The sequence below is a fragment of the Puma concolor genome, chromosome B3, assembly GCF_028749965.1.
Source record: "Puma concolor isolate L17-30 chromosome B3, mPumCon1.1.hap2, whole genome shotgun sequence".
NCBI lineage: Eukaryota > Metazoa > Chordata > Mammalia > Carnivora > Felidae > Puma > Puma concolor.
This window is the reverse complement of record NC_141672.1, coordinates 12,432,674-12,450,640: the sequence shown is the minus strand read 5'-3', so window position 1 is coordinate 12,450,640 and position 17,967 is coordinate 12,432,674. Positions and strand designations below refer to the sequence as shown.

The 17,967-nt window shown below is 53.7% G+C and overlaps 1 protein-coding gene across 6 annotated transcripts in view; it reads right to left on the bottom strand.

The window, feature by feature from the left end:
- Positions 1 to 17,967, bottom strand: part of ITPK1 (inositol-tetrakisphosphate 1-kinase) — a 180,310-nt gene that overhangs the window by 15,582 nt on the left and 146,761 nt on the right. For all 6 annotated transcript variants that reach the window (XM_086708958.1, XM_086708956.1, XM_086708957.1 and 3 more), the window contains 3 exons: positions 6,397 to 6,495; positions 5,994 to 6,034; positions 2,084 to 2,249 (listed from right to left, as the gene is read on the bottom strand). In XM_086708958.1, coding sequence (XP_086565084.1) covers positions 2,084 to 2,249; positions 5,994 to 6,034; positions 6,397 to 6,495 — 306 coding nt within the window. The remainder of the gene's footprint in view (positions 1 to 2,083; positions 2,250 to 5,993; positions 6,035 to 6,396; positions 6,496 to 17,967) is intronic.

The window sequence follows — 17,967 nt, the reverse complement described above, 5'->3', positions numbered from 1 at the left end:
TTTGTCTGGAAAGGAAGGAAACGTGGCAGTAAATTTCTTACAGGTAGAGGGGATTTGGGTAAAAATAAAAAAAAAAGAGGGGCGCCTGGGTGGTTCAGTCAGTTAAGTGTCTGACTTTGGCTCAGGTCATGATATTGCAGTTAGTGGGTTCGAGCCCCATGTCGGGTCCTGTGCTGACAGCTCAGAACCCGGAGCCTGCTTCAGATTCTGTGTCTCCCTCCCTCTCTCTCCCCGGCTTGTGCTCTGTCCCTCAAAGGTGAATAAATGTTAAAAAAAAAAATTCTTTTAATAAAAAAAGAAAAAAAGAAAGGAGGCTATGTAAGGTATGCTACTCTTAATATATTTTCCACAGACTTAAAGCACGTACTTTTTAAAAATCAGAGAAAATACATAATTAAAAAAAAATAGTCTCTTCCAGCTCACAATTTATAAGAATGCCTCCTGCTGCTATATAGTCATATACAAAAAGACCCCTCCAGATCTTAGTCCCCTCACCCCCAGATCATTACATCATCCCAGTGTGCGAGAGCTGGGACCAGGGGGATTATGGGGATGTCCCAAACCCTGACAATGCAGCCTTGAGTCCTGGAGCCCCCCGCCTGGCTGGGAAGGCTGCTTGCACCCAGAAAGGAAGTGAAAACGGGCACACATTTTCAAAGTGTCTGCTCTCTGTGTTGCGTTAATGGGAAGAAAAAAGCTGTCCTGGGGATGAACAGCTGAACTTTATTCAAGAGGAGTGGCTTAAAGCCACCAGGAACGGATGGTGACAGGCAATCCCAGCAGGAGGGACTTTAAGAAGACACATCTGTTGACTCAGATGGAGACAGAACGGCCCGGTATTTCACTGCATCTGGTGATGGCGGGTTTCCCTTGCAGAGATAAATGCACGGCATGTCTGAGCACAGCACATGAGGACAATCAAATATCCTGCAAGGGATCCCTTAGAAAGCTGTGCTTATTTCAAAGACACGGTTACTCTGCTCCAAAGGTTTCTGGAACTTGCCTTAGAGATGCCTTCAGAACCACTAGAACATTCTTTTGAGCAGCCCCAACACCAGCAAATCCGTATCTTAGTGTCAGTTTCTGAAAGGGCCAAGGATCAGCTGGTGTCAGGAGAGTAGCTAAAAAAAAAAAAAAGCTGAGCAGGGCGCCTGGGTGGCTCAGTCGGTTAAGGGTCAGGTTCTTGGGTTTCGGCTCAGGTCATGATCTTGTGGTTTGTGGGTTCGAGCCCTGTGTCAGACTCCGTGCTGACAGTGCAGAGCCTCTTCGGATTCTCTCTCTCTCTCTCTCTCTCTCTCTCTCTCTCTCTCTCTCTCTGCCCCTCCCCTGCTCATGCACTCGCTCTCCCTAAATAAATAATTAATTAATTAATTAATAAAACTGAGCTTGTGGAGCCCCTCAGTCTCCTTACAGGATCCCCTCAAATGCCCCAAATAATGGCAGCATCCTAAAAACACCACCACCCTGTGACCATCTGAGGGACACTTGGGATCCAAAACATGCTCGCTCAGTCCTCACCCCTGTAAGGGGGGACACGGTGGGGTGACTGTGCCCACATGGACCTGCCTGAGGTCCCACAACTAGGAAGTGCTGGACCCTGTGTGACCTCTAACGGAGCACACATCCACTCAGTGGCCGCAGAAGCAGCAAGTAACACTGGGCCTTCCCATTTGGAAAAAAAAAAGACATGATAAAACAGTCAGCACTCTGGCCTTCAAAAAATAAGAGGGGCCCTTTCCCAAACCCTCACTTCCCTCAAGGGCCAATCACCCATTCCAGCATGTTCCTCATGCGTGTCATCTCTGTGGGGCCCCCAGGAAGTGCCCTGGGCGCGGAGAGCTTTCGGAGGAGTCCCGGAGCTTACAGTGGTCCGGGAGGATGAAGCTCCTACAATGACCCGGTGGAGTGGGGTTTTACCTCGTTCTCCAAGACTTCTCACTACTGAGCAGACCTCCTCCACCCTTCAGATCACATCATCCCTGCCCCCTCCAAAATAACACAGGGTAGCAGGGTAAGTGCGGCAGGACAGACGGCCGACGCCCTGTCCCAGCCGGGCCCCTGCGACAGCGGGAAGCCTGGTTACCTGACGTGCCGGCAGAGAAGTTCTTCAGCGAGGGCCTCTGGACCACGGTGTAGGACTCGCCCACCACAAACACCTTGTACAAAACAGCGTTGTGGTTGATGAAGTTCTGGACCACACAGGGTGGCTGGATGGCACTCAGGCCCTCCTGGTTGAACACGATGGCCATCTATAGAAACAGGGAGCCAAGAGCTCTGTCAGAATCCACCACCTACTCAGCCTTACCCAGGGGCACATCACCTGCCCAGATGCACCAAGAACCACCATCCCTGTGAACTGAGGACTCCCCAGGAAGAATCTCAAGCCAGGATGAGGGGAGTGAGACTCGAGAATGAACACCTGGGGGTCAATTCACTCCTGCTGTGGGGATTTGGAAATCCTGTACCGTCAGGCTGTCCACATAGGGTTGAGCTGGCTGTGCACTGCCCAACTCCACACCGTAATCCTGGGAACGGGACCCCCGGTTGTATACTATTCAATCCTTACGACATCCTTAGAGATTCTTCCACAAAGATCCAGGAGAGGCAGGGAGTGTAAGGCATGTTATCATGCACCTTTTACAGATGGGGAAACTGAGGCCCTGAGCAGCTCAGTGGCTGGTTGGAAAGTGATGGAGCCCAGGCTAGGACTGGGTCTGCCCAGCACGAAGTCTTGGCCTCTCACACATTCAGTGAACCACATGGATGCTTGAGAAATGGGAACGTGCTGCTCTGACTCCGATGCCTGTGGGGACAAAGGTCCCCACTGAGAGGATCTGGTAGGGCCACGAAGGTAGGGAGGGCAGAGGCACAGCTGGAGAAAATCTCTGCTTTGGCTCAGCTGCCAGAGCCGGGACCATGACTAATCCCTTGCAGCCCAAAGGCCCCAGGAAGGAGCCACCAGATGCCCAGGACTATGGGCAGGAATGACGGAGCCTGGACAGCTGGCTGCCTGCACTGGCAGCCACCCCTGACGTCAACTGTCACAGAGCACCACCCCAACGTTCCTGGTGCTCAGCCGGGCAGGGCAGGAGTGGAGAGGCAGGCCACATGCAGAAACAAAAAATGTGTGCATCTGTGTGCATATGTGTGCACATGTGAGTGCATGCGTGTGCCGCAGCGACCGTCTCCTTAGCCTTCTGACAAGGAAGAGAAAGCCCACAGGCGGCCCGGGAGCTAGGCGAGCCAGACACGGGGTTAAGTCCTAGCTCCAGCACCTGGCTGCATGAGGGCTGACAGGGGACTCGCCCTAAGCTCGTTTTCCTCACTTGTAAAACAGCAACAATAACTACCATGGGATAGATGCTTCAGGGGCACTTTGAGCTTCTGGCTTAGTGGTTTAACAAAGAGGTGGGGGGGGGGGGGGAGGATGATGATTTCACTGCCAAGCAAATCAGTGTGCATGCACTGGCTTAAAAACAAAACAAAACAAAAAACAAACAGCTCTATGAACAGGAAATAAAAAGAGAGTGGTTTGCCAAAACTAGTTGACTTTAGTTGAGCTTGGGATTCTGAGGGAGGGCTCAGGTAGACCTCAGTACAGGTAAGGACGGACCCTAATCAGAAAGTCTCACTTTTGGGGCGCCTGGGTGGTTCAGACGGTTGAGCATCCGACTTGGGCCCAGGTCATGATCTTGCAGTTTGTGAGTTTGGGCCTCGCATTGGGCTCTGTGCTGACAGCTCAGAGCCTCCAGCCTTGCTTTGGATTCTGTGTCTCCCTGTCTCTTTCTCTCTAACTCTCCCCCACTGTGCTCTCTCTCAAAAATAAAAAAATAAACATTTTTTTAAATTAAAAAAAAAAAAAAAGAAAGTCTCACTTTTCTGTTTAAAGCGAATTACGTCCACAGACCTGTCCTCCATCCTTGCTGCAACCAACATCCCCAGGCCCCCGTGAAACAGGGGAAGAGCCTTGCTCCCCAACGCCCAGGCTCAGGCACCCCACTCAAAGGGGCATCCCTCTGATGTTGAAGCCTGCCAGGAGGCAGGCAGCCCAGAGCACACACAGACTCCCTGGGAGTCTCCAGATCCCAATGTTGGATGCTCCTCCGTTCCCGATCTGGGGGAGCCCCTCCCTGAAACAGCACACTGTGGGTTGGGAGAAGTGGGGGGGGGGGCGAAGACAGAGAGGTACCCATGTGTACATTTTGGAGCCAGACTCAGACAGCAAGACTGAGGGATGAAAGCTGCCCCCAAAGGCACTGACCCCATACGTTGGCAGGAGGGAACTCACTTGGACCTGGAACCCCCACTGCTTCTCCCGTGCCCCGGCAGGCTCCATAGCAGCTGGTTCCCTAATAGCTCACCCGACAGGTGTAGAGCAGCACGTATGGCAACTCCCTCATTCCCCCGTGACCGCTATGCCATCCCCACGTGCAGACACTCAGAGAGGCTGGGTAATCTGCCCCAAGTCCCACCGCTGGCAGCACCCAGAGCCAGACCCTCTCCCAGGTCCACAAGATTTCAGAGTTGTCTTGTGAAGACAGAAGTGGTTTCTTCCCTGCAGGCTGACCTTTTCTGCATCAGGATGGTCTAATCACACTAATGATGATTAGAGTCATCCTTCCATCCAGAAAACTGCAAGGCACTGACCAACAGAGGAACCAGGTGCTAGTGAGAAGGGGCAGGTGGAAGGCTGGCAGGCAGGTGCCGAGGGGAATGTGGGCTCTGGCGACATGACTCTGGCTGCTCTGAAGCATTCCGGCTCCCTCCCAGCGCCTGGCATGGAGCACATCCCTGGCCCAGAGCCCAGGCAGGCCCAGGCAGGGATGGCTCCCCAAGGGCAACCAGCCTTACGAGGCGGTTGACCTCTGCAGCAGGCTGCGATTTCCAGGGGCTGCCCCCACATTCCTTCCCACGAGCAGAGGCACACCCTCGGCCCAGCAGCTTCCGTCACACCATGTACCATATATCACACTGACACTTTCTATTTATAGGCATATAAGTGTCGCCACAAACATATGCCGGGGAGAAAGACCACCACGGAACTCTGCTTCCGGGCACTGCTGGGGGACTGTCCAGGTTTCATCCTAAGGTCTCGGGGAGCACTTCTGACTGGGTCAGACTCTCCCCACGGGGCCCTCAGGATGGGCGCTGAGTCTACGGCCCAGTGCACCCTCCCCGGTGCCTAACAGGAAGGCCCCCAGGCTGGGCTGTGCCTATAAGGGAATGAAATGCAGACGATGGGGTGGGGGTGGAGGGAAGCCTTGAGGACAATGTCCCAGTGTGGTTCCAAAGACAGCAAGGGCAACCCAATGGAGTCCCTGCCTGGCCACCTGCTCCCCTTACCCCCGGAAGGCCTCCTCTGCTTATGGTCCTGCACCATATCTCACCGGTGCTATGTCTCTGGGACTCGGTCTCTACCCCCCGGGGCAGGGTGCACATCCTGTGCGTTCTTCCCCGGGCACTGAGTGGGGCTGGGAATGCCCACGGGGGAATAAAGGAATGACAGAGAGGCTGGAGGAATCCCCACACACTGGCAAGTAGAATGCCGCTGCCTCCCCCACTCCCTTCTAAATTCAGCAGGACCAGCCGGTCTGTGAGCAGCTGGCAGGGACACCACATCTCCAGTGAGCAGCACTCAGAGGGGCCTGGGGCAGTGGCTGGCACAGAGCAGGTGCCCCAGGGAGTGATCGACACTGATGAGCCAAAGGTTGGAAAGTCGGACAGGTCAAACTGGGACGTGATGTGACTTGCTGGGGCTCACAGTGGGCAAGCAGACCCCTGGCACACCATCCCGCCCCTGGGGACAGGACAGGCACGGGGAGAAGCTGGAGACCATGCACAAAGCCACAACCAGGAGCAGGACAGGGAGCTGGAGCAGCAGGTGTGAGATCTGGCACACAAACCCCTGCGGGCTCCCAGAGAGACACTGTGAGCTGCAAAGGTGGGGGCATAGGGGGAGATGGGGACACAGGGCAGTCAAAGCTTCCACTCACCTCATGAGAGTTGGTGCCATGAGCCACTCTGGTTTTGCAAACTATGGAGCAGGGAGAGAAAAGCAGAGAGAAATCAGTGAGGTTATTCTCCACAAAGCCTGACTCGCGGCACAGGGAGAAATTCTTGACCCTCCAGCAGCCCGTGGGGATGAGGGGCAGGTAGCAGACACGCGGACTCAACAACGGCCAGCATCTGCACTCAGGCGTCTGGACAGACAGTGCCAGGCCGGCAAAAGAGCACCCGCCGCCCACACCACCTGACGACCCGTGACCGCTGAGTGCTGCAAAGCCCTCCCTGGCGGCCAAGGCCTTCACGCACCCCAGGGAGTACAGACAGCCCCCCATCCCCACCCGGCCCGCGGCCCGGCCAGCCTGCCCAGCGGGGCCTGGGCGTGGTACGCACTGAAGGGGAATGCCAGGCCGTTCTTCTCCAGGAGCCTCATGGTGTCGTCTCCGCACAGGCTGGTGAGCTCCATGAAGGGTGGCGAGCAGATCCTGTCATCTGGGGACGGCGAAGAAGCCCACGTCAGCACGCCTGCCTACTAGCCCCCGGGCCCACTTCCTGTGACAGAGCCACCTCCCCGGGGCCACGCTCGACAGCCCTGCTCTCCTGAGCAGACACCCCCAAGTCCGCAGCAAGTGCGCATGCACGCGCGCGCGCGCACACACACACACACACACACACTGACAGTAACGGCAGCATATTCTTCAATTACATTTCTTTTTTCTTTTTTAATTTTTATTTGAGAGGGAGTATGCATGCATCTGTGCATGTGAGCAGGGGAGAGGGGCAGAGGGCGAGAGAGAGAATCCCAAGCAGGCTCCACCCCAGTACACAGCCGGACTCAGGACTCCATCCCATGACCCTGGGATCACGACCTGAGCCTAAATCAAGAGTCCGACACTCAACCGACTGGGCCTCCCAGGCGCCCCTTTAATTACATTTCCTAACGTTTCCATAATTACAAAACCAGTATGTGAGGAGTATAAAACTTGACTCAAAAAAAAAGAACCACACGCGTTCACAGATAAGACTATGACAACAAACTTCTTAGCCTGAGGCGTATACACATTTTATGCACGCAGAACTTTACAAGAGGATCCTGTTTTGCGGCCCAGATTTTCTCTCAACAAACTATGAGCATTCTTCTGGTTCAATAGAGGCTTCTCCCACCGTGTGCCTCATCGGCTTAACAATGACTGCAGAGTGGTGCCACGTGCTTAGCTCCTGGCACATGCCTAGCACCGTGCAAAGGACTTTGCATGCATCACCTCTGAGGTCTGCAAAATAATCCTTTGAGAAGGAAGCTGACGTCAGGGAGATTAAAGTGCATGCCCAAGGCCACACAAGCGTTCCTGTGCCTGGGGACACAAGGGCCCTCACCCTCTCGCTACCTAAAGGACACATCTCATCAGCCACCTGCCTGCCAGGTCTGGCCTCCTGACTCTCTCCCTCCCTCTCTCCCTTTCTCAAGCACACTCCCCACCCTTCTCCAGCCTCCTGCAGACACACTCCAGCCCCGGTCTTGCCCCCCCCGCCAACAGCTTCTCACACCCTGCCTTTCCTGAGTCCCCGGGCTCAGAGGGGCGCCCATCCAGTGGGTTCTCGGCACGTTTGGTTTCTCTGAAAAGCTCTGGATGCTGGGTCTGCTCTGCTTGTCCGGACGCTCCTGGTGCCAGGCCCTGAGTTAGGCCAAGACAGATTATTTGTGGGATAACCAAAGGTGCTCTGATGCTCTCTACTGATTGCTAAATTACATTGCCGGTTTGTTATTACTGCTTCTTGTCTACTCCCCTTCTCAGACCAGGCCAGCAGCTCCTCAGGAGGTGGTGGGACCACCCTGTACTTCTGGGCACAGAGGCCAGGAAAGGCCGAGCGTTAGTGCGGGGGTGGTGCCCCCCCCCCAACTTGGAAACCAAACCAAAAGTAAACAAGCAAAGTGGCTTGTCTCCAGGAGCTTCTAGCTACTTGGCTGGCTAAGGTCAGTACATTAAACCAAGGTTTAAGATCCAGCCTCATATAGCTCATAAAAATGAATGCCAAGAATTACACAGGGCATGTTAAAAATGTTTCTACCCGCCCCTCCTTCCCCCCACCCCCGCCCCAAGCCCAGGCTCCAAACTGGCGCAAAATTGTCGGGTGTTGGCAGATTTCAGGGGTTGCAGGACTTCTTGGGGACCACGGGAGGGTGGTCTGGGGGCAGCGTCTGCTGAGCCCTGGCAGACAGTGCTGCAGGCCTTCCAAACACAGAACTCCTTTAATCCTCAAATTGCTGTGGTGGTGTCTCCGTGGGCAGAGGCCAAAACAGGCAGCCTGCCCCAAGTCACATGATGGTCAATGACAGAGGTTCAAAGGGCAGGCCAGGAAAAGAGAAGTCAGGAAAATCAGGGTGGGGACGTATTGGGGCTGCGTCCTGGCTCTCAGCTGTAAGCCACTACCTAAATAAGGCCCCATTTCTGCACCCCCAGCCTAGACTCAGAGCCGGGGTGGGAAAGCTTGTTGCTGCAAAAGCACAGCCCCTGCAGCCCAACCCGAACAGAATGCGACACTCAAGGCCTCAATCTGCAGTAGACAGGGGCTCACCTGGTTTGACTGGAGCCCGGAGCCCCCCTGGCCCACCCCCTCCCACAGGAAGATTCAGAGATCCCTGGAGCCCAAAAGGCCACCTCCTGTAAGAGCTTCCAGACTCCCCAGATGCCTCTGCCTGGCCTTTAGATTTGCCTTGCAATATCCCTGTCAACGTCCCCTCCCACCCCAGCCCACCCAAACTTCTACATGTCACTGACAACAGCCAACTTCTCAATAAACTGCACTTGATATGTGCCAAACAACACAGTCTACATAGCAACTCAAGCCCCTTCACAAGAACGCCACGAGAAAGTACTGTCACTCCCATTTTACAGAAGAGGAAAATGGGGCACGGAGAGGCGAAGCTCCCTGCCCAGAGTTACACAGTGAGTATGTGGTGTAGCTGGGGCGGGGGGGGGGGGGGGGGCTCAGACCTGGGCAGTTGGCTCCCTAGTAGAAAAAGTGTCCATTCCATATTAGCAGGAGAAAGGACAAAGCTTTTATTGAGATGATCATCTCAACAGACTCAGAGAAAGCACTTGACAAAATCCAACAGCCTTCAAGATAAAAACACTGAGCAAACTAGGAATAGAGGGGAATTGCTTCAGTGATTAAAGAGCATTTATAAAAACCACAGAAACATCCTACTTTGGGGTGAAAGACTGGATGCTTTCCGCCTAAGATCAGGAACAAGACAAGAATGTCTGTTCTCGCCACTTCTATTCATTCAATACCATACTGGGTGTTCTCGCCAGGGCAATTAGGAGAGAGTGAAATAAAAAGCATCCAGACTGGAAAGAAGAAGTAAAACTACCTCTACATGCAGGTGATATGATCTTCTCTATAGGAAATCCCAAAGAATCCACACACACAAACCCCAAAAACTATGAAGATAAGTCAGTTCAGCAAGACTGCAGAATAAAAGATCAACACACAAAAAACAATTATATTTCTACCTACTAGCAATGAACAATCTGAATGTGAAATTAAGAAAATAATTCTACTTATACTAGCATCAAAAAATAACAGCACTTAAGAAATAAATCCAACAAAGACTTAAATGCTGGAAAAGACAAAATATTATTGAAAGACATTCAGGAAGATCTCAATAGATGGAAAGACATCCCATGTTCATGGATAAGAGGTTAAATATATTAAGCTGACAACACTCTCACACTGATCTACAGATTCAGCACAATCCCCATTAAAATCCCAGCTTTCGGGGCGCCTGGGTGGCGCAGTCGGTTAAGCGTCCGACTTCAGCCAGGTCACGATCTCGCGGTCCGGAGTTCGAGCCCCGCGTCGGGCTCTGGGCTGATGGGTGAGAGCCTGGAGCCTGTTTCCGATTCTGTGTCTCCCTCTCTCTCTGCCCCTCCCCCGTTCATGCTCTGTCTCTCTCTGTCCCAAAAAATAAATAAATGTTGAAAAAAAAAAAAATCCCAGCTTTCTTTTAGCAGGAAGTGACAAGTTAATCTTTAAATTCATGTAAAAATGCAAGGGACCCAAAACAGCCAGTATTGAAATCCTGAAAAAGAATAAAGTTGGAAGACTCACACTTCCCAATTTAAAAACTTACAATAAAACTACAGTAATCATGCAGTATGGTAGTGGTACAAGATCCGACATACACATCAATGGACTAGAATTGAGACACCAGAAAGAGAGTCACCTGATTTTCCACCAGGGAGCCAATACAATTCAATAGGGAGAACAACAGTCTTTTCAACCAATCCAAAAACCGGATATCCATGTGTGAGAGAATGAATCTGGAACCCTACCTCACACCATACACAAGAATTGATTCAAAATGGATCATGATCTAAACTGAAGATCTAAAACAATAAAACTCTTAGAAGAAAACGTGAGTGTAAATCTTCATGACCTTGGATCAGGTAATGGTTTCTTAGACACTAAAAGCATAAGCAATGAAAGTAAAAAAAAAGACAAATCTGACATCATCGAAATTCAAAACTTTTGTGCTTCAAAGGGCACTGTCAAGAAAGTAAAAAAGACAACCCACAGAATGGAGAAAAATATTTGCAAATCATGTATCTGATAATGGCCTAATATCCAAAACCTATAAAGAACTATTAAGAAATAAACAATAAAAAGATGACCCAAATTTAAAATGGGCAAAGGATTTGAGTAGAAAGTTCTCAACATAAGACATACAGATGGCCGGTGCGCACATGAAAAGATGCTCAACATCATTAGCCATCAAGGAAATACACATCAAAACTACAAGGAGATCCTATTTCACATCTACTAATGGCTATAATCAAAAAGACAGGAAATAACAAGTGCTAACATCGCCAGTGGGAATGTACAATGATACAGCTGCTTTGGGAAACAGTCTGACAATCCCACAAACAGTTAAACACAGAGTCACAGTGTGATTCCCAGATACGCAACCAAGGGAATGGAAACCTATGTCCACACAAAAACCTGCCCAGGAATGTTCACAGCAGCATTGGCAAAAAGTGGCAACAACCGAAATGCCCCTCAACTGACAAGTGGGTAAACAAGATATGATGTGCCCATTCAATGGGGTATCATTCAGCCAGAAAAAGGAAAGAAGTGCCAACACGGGCTACAACATGACCTTGAAAACTGTATGCTGAGCGAAGGAAGCTGGTCACAAAAATCCCATATTGTGTGACTTCATTCATATGAAATGTCCAGAATAGGCAAATCTGTCTACGGTGGTTGCCAAGGGCTGGCAGGGATGGGGACTGACTACAAATGGGTACATTTCTTTCTGGGATGAGGAAAATGTCCTGGCCTTAGATAATGGTGATGGTTGCACAATTTGGGGAAGATATTCAAAACTATTGAACTGTATGTGTACTTTAAAAAGGTGGATTTCAGGGGCACCTGGGTGGCTCAGTCGGTTAAGCGTCCGACTTCGGCTCAGGTCATGATCCCATGGTTTGTGAGTTCGAGCCCCATGTTGGGCTCTGTGCTGACAGCTCAGAGCCTGGAGCCTACTTTAGATTCTATGTCTCTCTCTCTCTCTCTCTCTCTCTCTCTCTCTCTCTCTGCTCCTCCCCTGCTTGCTCTCTCTCTCTCTCAAAAATGAACATTAAAAAATTTTTTTAATAAATTAAAAGGTGGATTTTATGGCATGTGCACTGTATCAACTAAAAGGAAACAACAAGAAAAATTCCCCAGCAGCAACAGCTGCCATCTCTCAAGTGCATACTCCACGTACAGCGTCTCTTTTAAACCTGCAGCTCCCCCTCCCTCACCCCCCGTCGTCAGGTCCAGGGTGAAGTCAGACAAGGCCAAGGCAAGTGCTTCCCCCAGAGATGTTTGGGGTCCAGAGGAAAAGCAGAGACGAGACATTTCCAGTGAATGGGCCACATCTAGCATTAGGCCAGACAGCCCCAGTTTTCTGAAATCTCAGGCTGTGATGTGAAGCGGGGCCCAAGAGAGGTGGCACCAGGAAGGAGGGGCACACGCACACCGTCACGGTCTTCCCCCCTTCTCCCAACTTGGAGCCTGCTGACCGCACTCTGAGCAGCAGGCACCACTGGGTGCCCACCCTGCTCTCGCTCCAGGGGTAGGTCTGGGACTGAGACTGGCCAATCACACTGCCAAGAAGGACCCATAGTCAGAGCTCAGTCACCAGCAAGAGGCAGCACCGGGTGAAGGCAGTCTTGAGCCTGCAGGGCAGAGGCTGGAAGGGACAACTGTCCACACCAGGCCATGGTTGCTCCACGCCCCAGGCCTGTTCCTCTCTGGACTCGAGTACAGGAGACGACGATGTCTTTACTGCTTGAACCAGGATCATCCTGCGTGTCCGGGAAATCACACTGAATTAGAAACGACTACGGTTCCTATTTTGGGGTCAACAACCATTCGTCACCAGTGGCAAGATATGTGTTGTGTTGGGGCTCTGCTAAATCATAGGAGCCAGAAATACAGGACTTAACAAACAGACATGCCCACCCGCACGGAGCTTACATTCCCAGACAGTAAACCAGGCTGGTAAGTGACATGCACCCCTAGATGGTGCTGGCGGGGTGCCGCAAAGGGGTGCCAGCAGAGCAGGGGCGAGGTCAGCGAGCAAGGTCTCGCTGAACAGAGACAAGGGAAGGTGAGCAGGTGGCAAAGGCGATGCATCTGGGGTCCGTGTGCTCCCGGGGGGGGGGGGGGAGGGGGACCAGGCCGCAGCAGCATCAGAGCCAGCGCCCTGATGGCAGCTGGCACGGCGGCCCCGCCTCGCGGGGCATGGCAACAGCAGAGGGTTCCGCCAGTTCTCCCGTGGGAAACTCGCAACATCACCAGCAGCTCTTCTCCCCAAAGAGAGACTGAAGACTTTCTAGAAGTCAGCCCTGGGAGCCCGGGAGGCTATTTCTGGTTCCCAGAAAAAGGCTACTGTTGCTTATTTATCTATCATCTTTATTTCTGGATGGGAGCTGGAAAGAGGCTTTTTTTAGTCGGATGGTGGGTTGTGTTCTGTTCAGAGCCGAAACGTTAGCCCCTGGGAAACTGAAACAGCGCCGTCCTCCCTCGTCTGCCACCCTCATCACAGAATGTGAAGCTGGAGGCCCTCAGAGATGAGCGAGTCCCAGCCATGTGTCCACACGTCCGAAGAGGAAAGAGAACAGTTCAAGGCCACACACAAGTTACCGGCAGACCAAGGGTGAGAGCCCAGGCGTCTGGAGTCACACCCGGCCTCACTCTGCCACGTGGCCACGCTCTTATCTGACTACAGGCAGCTGCTACAGAACTACCAAGAAGGTAAAAGGCCAATGACAAACAGGTGGATATAAGAGGACAGCCAGGGGTAAGACGGCACTCTGAAGCCTGACTTTGAACCTGGGGTAAATTGCTCATCACCTGTAACCTTTGGCAAGTTGACTAAACTCTGCTGGGCCCTACTCTCCTCATCTGTAAAATGGGAGCACTGTCTCCCTGGAGGGTTGTCGGGAGCCCTGGTACATAACAGGTACCCCACAGTGGCAAGGCCAGCTGGGGACACCCAAAGGGGAGCAGGCCGATGCTGCACATGGCCACTGGTCCATGTGCGGCCTCCTGGGGCGTGTCGGGTGCCGGGCCCCGACCTCACTTGCTCTCTCGTGCACCCAGCGTGGTGCTGGCAGAGCAGTCTGTCCTCCCGTGGCTGCAAAAGACATCTTGGCAGGACCCTGGTGGTGGTGGGGAGACTGGGCACAGCTGTAATGGGACCCTGTCCTGGTTCCCTTCTCTTGGACAGGTGTAATTTCTTCACCCAGGCAGTATCTGATGCAAAGACCACCCAGGCGCAGGGACAGTCTCCGAGGACGTGCAGGGCTGGAAGCCTCTGAAGCTTCTGTGGCGGGCAGGGCCCCACGAGTGAACAACGCCCAGGAGTTAGGGCTGGGCAGAGGGGAGAGAGGCGGCAGACAGCCAAGGGAGGGGACCCAGGGGGCCAGGAGCCTGCTGTGTGGCCCGGAGCAGTGGGACGACATCAGGAAAGTGTGCCAGAGGAAATACCTATCTTTGCCAGCTCTTGTCTCCCTCTCTAGAAGGTCAGTTCTACAAGGGCAGGCAGGAGCTTCTAGGTTTTGTTCACAGCCATAGCCCAGTGCCTAGAACACTGCCTGGCACATAGTAGCTGCTCAACAAACACTTGCCGAGTGAGTGATCTGACCTGTGGCGTGAAGGGGTCACTGTTGCCTAAGGCACAAGGCTGGCTCCTCGGGCATCCGGGGCACATCTGGACAGACACAGGGCATGCGGTCGGCGTGTCAGGGTACCACCTGACCCATGTTCTGTACCTAGCCTGTGCACAGGCCTCATGCCATCATGTCGTCACACCCCTCCACCTCCGGGCTTGTTCCACTTGGAAACAAGAAAGCAGTCACATACATCCCTGCTCAGCCTGGCCTTGCGCCCTCTGAAGGACATCCCCTGCACAAGCATCCTCTTTACCTACTTTGCTACGACTGTGATCGGACTTGCCTTCTTAATTCTGATTTTCCCAAACACTGTTGCTGCCGCTGTCTTCCCGTGACTTCGCGTATCCTGGTTACCTGACTGGTGACGTTTCCCCTGAAGTCATTTACATTTGTGCCAATGTTTCTCCACCAGACGTGGCTTCGATGAACGTGTCTCACATAAGGATTTGTGCTTGTGGTAAGCCACTTCCATTGGCCAAATTCCCAGAAGTCACTTTCGGGGTCCACGGAATCGCCGTTTCTGCGGTAGCTGTTGTGCAACACTGAGCCGTTTCCCAAGAGGACTGCAGGTCTTCGCTGTGGCACCGGCAGTGAATGGTCTCGACCGTGCCCTCTCAGCCCTGCGTAGCCCTACTTTCAGAAATCTGGGAAGTGCCTTTAGGAAGGAGGACAGTGGGTGACGTGGGCAACAATGCCATCGCTGCACATATGGTCACTCGGGGGCCAGCGGGCCGCCTGGAACAGTGAGCAGGGCACGGAGACAGTGAGGCTGGCGTGGGGAGTCACTAGAGCAAAAGCTCTGAACTGAGGCCTGGAGACCAGTGTGCAATCCCAGCGGCTTCCCTGGGCCCCGGGCTCCGGACCGGCAGAATAGGAGTCATAACGAGCCGGCCCTGTCCACACGCTGGCGCCGCAGTGAGAACCGAGGACACGGAAAAAGTGCCGTGGAGCCCGCACAAGGCCAGGCAAAGGAGCCGGCCGTTCCAAGAGCCCCGTCCTGCCATCTGTTCACACCTTCCTCACACAGCTCCGGGCCCAGGTGCCACCGTGAGCCGGGTGGTGGCAAGGGCCCTTGGCCGCCCCCTGCTCCAGACAGGGACAGAAGCAGAGGCAACAGAAGCACCCCAACCCCGTGGCATGCTGGAGGCAAGGCCAGGAGAAAGCGCGTGACTCGGAGTTCCAGCCAGCCGACCAGGGCTCCCCAACCCGTGGGAGAGCTGGGGTGCCGACGGGGCAGTGCCCCCAGGCCGGGCGCTAGGAAGCACGTGGCTCAGGAGGCAGACCTGTAACTGCGTCCTGGAGAGACAGGGAGGGCTCCACAGGAGGAGGCCACGCCCGTGGGCCCTAGCCAAGGCGGGAAGAAGTTTCCATCTGGACAAACCCTCTTGCCTCAGCCAGAGCTGCCGCACCGACTCAGGTCCACCTTGAGGGCAGAACGTTGGCTCTGGGAGGGCAGGGGCTTCCTCCATCGCGTTCACGGCCTGACCCCAGTGAAGGGGCGGATGAGTGAACCAAGCAGACACTGGCCTGGGCTCCCACCTCTCCCAGCCCAAGAGAAGCAGCCCCTATCAAAACTCGGTTCCCACAGGACCAGCAGCATCTCGTCCCGGGGGCCTGCACACCACCCCCAGATGCTGCCTCTCAGAGCTGGGCTCCGTCCTGCCTCCCTGAGCCACTCCGCATGCCCAGGGGCCCAGGTCCCAGGGCGGGACATGGTCTTATGCAGCACTGTCACTGGCAGAGCAGGCACAGGAAAAGGTTCAGGGGCAGAAGGGTCGGGTTCCCACTCCATCTTCTCAGAGCTGAGGAAAAAACAGTGCCCTGATGTCCCAGGCCCGGAGCCTTGCACATGCTGGTCCCCCAGCCCACCAAATCCTTTTTCCTAGCCCTTTCTCGGCCTGATGAACTCCTGCCTGTCCTCCTAGCCTGGTCAGGCCACCTTCTGTGCATCTAGGAAAAGGGCCCTTCTGCTGGCTCATCTCTTGGTGACTAATGATGTGCCGAACTTGGCACAGACTGGGCGCCCCTGGACGGTCCGCCGGAGACACAGGCTACCTGGGTTTGAATCCCAGCTCCACCTCATGGGAGCTTTGTGACTCTGGCCAAGCAACTTTATCTCTCTGCCTCAGTTTCCTCGCTAGAAGATGAGGGCAACAGTACCTACTTCACAGGGCTGTCCCCCACCCCCCATGAAATGGTCCGTAAGTACAGACTATATGGCCATACCTCGCCATAGTTGCAACAAACCTTTTTTATTTAACAAGAAATAAACTGTGACTGATACAGCTAAATTACAGATTACCAAGCGTGAGTGGCAGAAGTGAGGTGTGTTGGGGAAGGGCAGGCAGATCATATGCCAAATACATACCCCGACATGTCCACCATGACGCTCAGGGCCAGGGCAGTCATGGAAGACTGCCTGGAGGAGACCATTACCACACATGGGGGCCCAGAAAGCAAAACGTGACAGCGATGATGAGCATCGATTCTGCAGCTGAGAGCCAGCCCAGTCCCTGCAACCTGTGCCACCCAGGCCAGGCCAGTGACCCTCTCTGATCCTTTCCCTCATCCGTAAAATGGGAAAGCAACACTGCCCACCTCCAAGCTGTTACAGACACTTGGTAAGGCCATATGCACGACGGGCATCTGAAAACACGTGAGAACCAGAGTTAGCCCTGTTTCTCTTGACATACCACCCTCCTCAGGGCATCTCTGCAGGCGCTTTCCCTCTGGGAGGGGAGGCACCACCCCAGGGTTGGGGCAGCTACAGTGGCCTCAGCCAGTCCTCCTGGGACACTGACCAAAGAGGTGCTATGGACGAGCACTGGGGCTCCTTCCCAGCTGCCTGACTCCATGATCCTGGAGTCTGTGAATCAGGGAACCCCCTTCTTGGTACCTTCACCCCCATTACCATCTTCTCCCCACAGCTTCTGCTCTACCCACAAACCACTGGACTTCTGGCACCTCGCCTGCCTTATTCACCGTCTAACCCAAACCACACCTCGCTATCAGATCCTGGGTCATCTTTCTAAAGCTCCCACGTGTATACTGAGGCTATCCTCAGCTCAAGAATTGTCCATGGCTGACTCAAGTGGAAGTCCAAAGCCCTTCCAGGCTTCTGCAACTTGCCCCTGCTTACCTTCCTGTTACGGGTTGGACTGTGCTCCCCCACAATCCATATGCTGAAGTCCCAACCCCCCGTTCCTCCGAACATGACTGTGTTTGGAGACGGAGCCTTTAGAGAAGTGATGACGTTGAAACAAGGTCATCTGGGCGGGCCCTAATCCAATCTGACTGGTGTCCTTATGAGAGGAGATTAAGACACAGACACGCACAGGGGGATGACCGTGTGAGGACACAGGGAGAAGGCGGCCACCTACAAGCCAAGGAGCCAGGCCTCTGAAGGAACCAGCCCTATGACACCTCGATCCTGGACTTCCAGCTTCCAGAACCATAAAGTTCTGCTGTTGAGGCTGCAGGTCTGTGGTGCTTAGCTGGGGCAGCTCTAGCCAACTAATGCACTTCCCAAGTCCTCCCGCAACACAGAACCCAAGATCCTTGCCAGCTAAACCCTGGCTCCTGGCGGAGCTCTCACTGTTCCCCACACTCACCTCTGGGATGCCCCTCCTCCCACCACTTGGCAACGACCCACTCATCCAGTTCCCCTGTGCCCTCGAGAACAGGTGGTCTCCCACTGATACCACCTCCCGGCAGTGCCTCACCCAGAACCTTCCACCAG